Source organism: Acanthisitta chloris, unplaced genomic scaffold (assembly GCF_000695815.1).
Source record: "Acanthisitta chloris isolate BGI_N310 unplaced genomic scaffold, ASM69581v1 scaffold10236, whole genome shotgun sequence".
Lineage (NCBI taxonomy): Eukaryota > Metazoa > Chordata > Aves > Passeriformes > Acanthisittidae > Acanthisitta > Acanthisitta chloris.
The window spans coordinates 59,629-64,459 of NW_008677611.1; the positions used below are offsets into that span (position 1 = coordinate 59,629).

Below are 4,831 nucleotides of genomic sequence, written 5' to 3' on the forward strand. Positions count from 1 at the left end.
TGAATATCTCAGAAAACCTGAACATAAACATTCAATCACCCAAGTTTTAGTATTGCTCTCCAATATTTTCATGTTGTTCTAGGTACTCTCTTTTACCAATTTCATTTTGTGGAAAATCTGTTTTCACCATTTAACATTAGAACCATTTCTGCAACAAAAAAGTCCTTTATCTTGTCCCCAATATGTCCAGACCTTTCTCTTTTTCTGACCCTGTCCACATAATGTCTGCTTTGGGCAGCCAACACAGCCAACATTCAGCTTTTTGGTTCTCACGATGCTCTCCGACTGTCATTCACTCCTGCAGTTTGACACACACTCTCCTTCTGCTCTGCTGCCAGACAACATTGAAAGAATACCAAGATTCCCTTTAGTACCACACCAGCCAAATTCTTTCTTCAAGGCTGAACTTCAGATCTTTCCTTTCCCTTAACATGCTAGGAAAAAAATACCTAATTCTGCTCTTCACAGTTTGACTGCAATTCTGGTTAATTCTTTGTAAACTTCTAAAATCTTCATTTCCAGTTGATGCTGCTTTAAATTTTAGTTCCAAACCCCATGATTTAAACTTCATTTTCTTCCCAGTTTTCTTCATAATTCAGAACTTCTTCCTATTGCCTCTTTCTGTGACTACCATCTCAAATTTCTCATGTATGATAAATATAGTATTTCTAAGTCTTTTTCTTTTTGAGACTTTGGCTTATCCTTTTCAGAAACAGAGTGACAGTACTTACTGAGTAGACCTGACCATCCCTGCAGATACAAAGGAAAACTCCAGTATATGTGAGCATATGTAAAAGAAGAGATGATCACCATACACCATGTCAGTAAGCATAAAATAGATTCATTTTTCCCTCTTATACATATTATACACTGTAAGTTTCTCCACCCATTTTGCTTTTGGATACTTTTGTTCCAAAACTGTTTTGCTTTTCTGACCCTTAAAGATGACAACTATTTGAAACAAACAACCCAATGACCCTTTGAACTGCTTCCTAAGTTTTCCTGTTTTTTTAATCCAATCATTTTATTAATTTCACTTTTCCTACTACACTCAATAATAAACTCTTCCCACTCAAAAATCAACTTTTAAAGAAGCAATTACCAGGCTTCAGAGGCTATTTGTTCATTTCCAACCATTCTCCTCAGACCGCTGTATTCCACTGCAGTCAGCCTTCCAACAATGCCTTTCTTTAACACGCAATTATTTGTCATCAACTTTTAAACAGTTGAAGCAAATTGGTTTTTAGGCTTTATCTCTCACTTTATAGCATACTTTTCCAAGCTTTTCCCATAATGTAACACAAGTTGAGAAATTAGCAAGAGTCATATTCTTAGGATCACTTCCCCACATCTTCTTGCAGAGGATCCACATTCACTTTGAGTGTGGCTACCTCAGCACTCTGAACATTTTGCTCCCTGAATCAGTCTTTAATTTCTCCCATTACTTTCAACAAATAAATAGATATATAAGTTGTTCAGCTCTAAGGTTACTTACACACTTACTCTCTCAAATAAGCCCATGAATATTGCTGCAAAAAGTCTTCCAGAATTACTAGTTTAATTTTTGGTTTACATTTCAACTACTTTTTTCTACCCTCACATTTTTGTCTTCTGCTAAAGTTTACAGAATAACAGCTTCTTTCAAGATTTCCAGAATTCTCTTTTTTTTTTCTCTCTCTCTCACCCTCCCGCCCCTCTTTTTAAAGTCTCTTAGTGATGTTATGTTATTCATGCACAACTGTTTAAGTTTCAATCTTATTTGAAACAGAAACTAGGAGATGACAACCCTTCTGGAGACAAATACAATTCCAGATGGCAACTGGAGCTGAATGAGGCTCCCAACTCTGAGCCAAGATAAAGCAAAAGTTCACTGACAAAACCCAATCGGTGTAAGAAAGAGTATCGACATAGAAATCCCTACATTTAATTGATTTCAATTTCATCCATTTTCTTGACTATATATATACTACATATTATAATTATTGAACAATACCTGGACTGATAGATTAATAGACAATTGAGAATGAGTCGCGGTGTTTCAGAAAATGAAAACCTTAGTAAAGAAGCAGCAAGTACTTTGTAGAAAGGAGCAGTGATTATTACTATAATGAATTTTTCCTTTTTGTTGGTGGGGGCAGCCTTTGCTAAATTAGCACTTTATTTCTTCCAAATGTTCATTTAATGCTATCTGGCAGTAAGTTTTAACTATATAGGGAGTCTGGAAGTTAACAAGCCAGGATCATTAGAAAAAAAAGTACTGTTTGTATCTTTTTATTTACAGGATTCTTACATCTCTCACAATCTATAAATATGCACACAGGTATATGTTTAAAGTATTGTGACAAATGGTATACTTGAGTTATAGAAAAGTTAATATACCTGAAACCAAAGTCATCGTTACTCCTGTTTCTGGCAATGGGTATAACGAATATTCTCCTCATATAAAGGAAAGTTTTACATTTCAATGCAGGCTAGATGGGAACTCTGCAGGTGTCCAGTCCCACCCACCTCCCAAAGCAGGGCTAGCCTCAAATTCAGATCTGGTTGCCCAAGGACTCATCCTGGTAAATTATGAAAATCTCCAAGCACAGCAATTCAACAACATCTCTGTTTAACCACTCTCACTGTGACTTTTTTCTCCTCAGTGTAAGATTCCTTGCGACCTTGTCCTTGCCTCTTATCCTTCCACCATGCATCTTTGGGAAAAGCCCTTCACCCTCTAGTTGTACCTATAACCTTAACAGAACATGTGTTGGGAAAGACTAAAGAGCACTCAAAATAAATCACATAAAGAACTATAAGCATAGTTTGAGCAACAGAATCACTCACTCTGCAGTGCTCATGATGAAACAGTCAATATGGAACATCAAGCTGATTCAAACTAGAACACTTGAAATTATTAATAATACTTTTTAAAGGAAGAACAAACCTGGGCCACTTTAACAGAATTTTGAGTAGAACCACCAGCATGATATTCTACTTTGAACTTCTTCACAAGCTCGTCAAATCTGTGGAAAAAAAAGTGGAGAAGAAAAAGTTAAACTTTGCATTTTTGGTTTTTGTTGGGGTTTTTGTCTTTTTTTTGCAAAAGAAGGCATGAAGATTAGAAGTAGATGACAACACATTATTTGAAAACAGGAAATTCACATTCATCAGCTGTTAGGCACGATGCAAGCTGGGAACATCTATTTAGATCTTGACCAAATTACAGTACAAAGCGTGACATCAACTTGAATTCTTCACCTTAAAGTTGCAACTGGAGTAAACAATTGGAAAAAAACATTATCTGAAGCGTAAGCTTGACTGCAATGAACTGTTACACTGGTAAAATATATGATTGAAGAAAAATTACAGAAATGAAGATATTCAGATACTTATTCCCACCTCATTAAATTTTACATTCTGTTTCTAGCTTATGTGAAAAGATTGAGGAGATCTGATGCGCAGACAAAATTAACTTGACCCAAACAATGGTGCTACATTTTGTTTTCATATGAAATAGTATATTTTGACAGATGATGAACTTTGATGAACAAATCTACTAATATGTGAGAAAATAAGATAATAGAAAAGGCAAGTGTCTCCAGGTGAGATATCAAATCCTTCAAGTCATACTACCATGAAAACATAGAATTCTGTGGCAACATTAAGTGGTATATTAGGTTTGAATGTTAAAACAACGATTTAAACTTTTAACAGAAATATCTGCCCTTATATTTCAGATCAAACTTTCTGGTTAAGCCCCAGTGTCTGTAAAACACTCTTTGTTGTCTAGGATATACGTTAAATCTCTAATTACAGTACAATACAGCTTAATAACGAAGGTTCTCTCTGGTCACAGGCTATAGAAAAGGGAAGTCTCACAGAAAGGAACTAGAATGAGGGAGTTGTGGAGACTGCAGGGAGGCTGTACACAAATACTGCATCATGCCTTTAAATTCCAAGCACACTTCAATATGAGTGGATTAAACAGCAGGGATTAACAACCTCAGAAGACATTAGACTCAGAAGGAAGCAGTCCTGCAGGCAAGTCAAAATGTTTACTGTAAAATTTGTTTGCAGGTTTGAGGTTCAAAATGACCTCAAGGTCAACCCTAATTAATAGCACAGATTTTACCTTTATGCCTATTAACTTTAGATGTTTACCTTTAACAAATGAAGCTTGCCCAGTTAGATGTATTCCAATATATTTTATTGCATTTACCTTTAGCATCTTTCAGAAGAGTGGCACATCTTTACCCCAGATACAGTATAAAATAAATGCTATCTACCAACCCAACTCTTTCTCTCCCCCTCAAAACCCCAATCTCCTTATGGCATGTGAACAACAGCTTTAGGGATAGATTTGTCAAGTGGTGGTTTGTTTGTTTGTTTGAAAAGTTCTTATTTTCAATACCTTGTTACTAATAAGAGCATTTTTATTCTACAGTGCTTTCCATTTAAAGTGTTTGAACAATGAGCTACTCACCCTAGCAAACTACCAATGGGCAGACAATTAGAAAGAACCAAGAACTAAATGACTACATATGCTTTTCACAGTTAGCCACACTACTAATTATCCACCAATTCTGTGTCAGCAATTGAAACCTCAAATGATAGCAAGTGGCTGGGAAAAAATAATGAAAACCAACAGGTCTCCTAACAACTGCTTCTCAAAGACCAACACTCATAAAACAATTAAGTATTTTGGCAGTATTTTTTCTTTAATGTAATTTATATTTTACCTGTTCACTTAATTTGAGTGTGTATTGCCCAAAATCACGTGGCTATTTTCGCAGCATTATGTATCTACAAGCATGCCAATTGATACTTTAATTCCTTTACCTAAAGG

General features: G+C 35.5%; 1 protein-coding gene across 1 annotated transcript in view; it reads right to left on the reverse strand.

Annotated features, from left to right (window-relative positions):
• LOC103803991 (adenosine kinase-like) overlaps positions 1 to 3,008 on the reverse strand; it is a gene marked incomplete at both ends in the record, with an annotated part of 58,843 nt that extends 55,835 nt beyond the window's left edge. Inside the window, one exon of the mRNA XM_009076576.1 lies at positions 2,930 to 3,008. Coding sequence (XP_009074824.1) covers positions 2,930 to 3,008 — 79 coding nt within the window. The remainder of the gene's footprint in view (positions 1 to 2,929) is intronic.
• Positions 3,009 to 4,831: the final 1,823 nt, after the last annotated feature.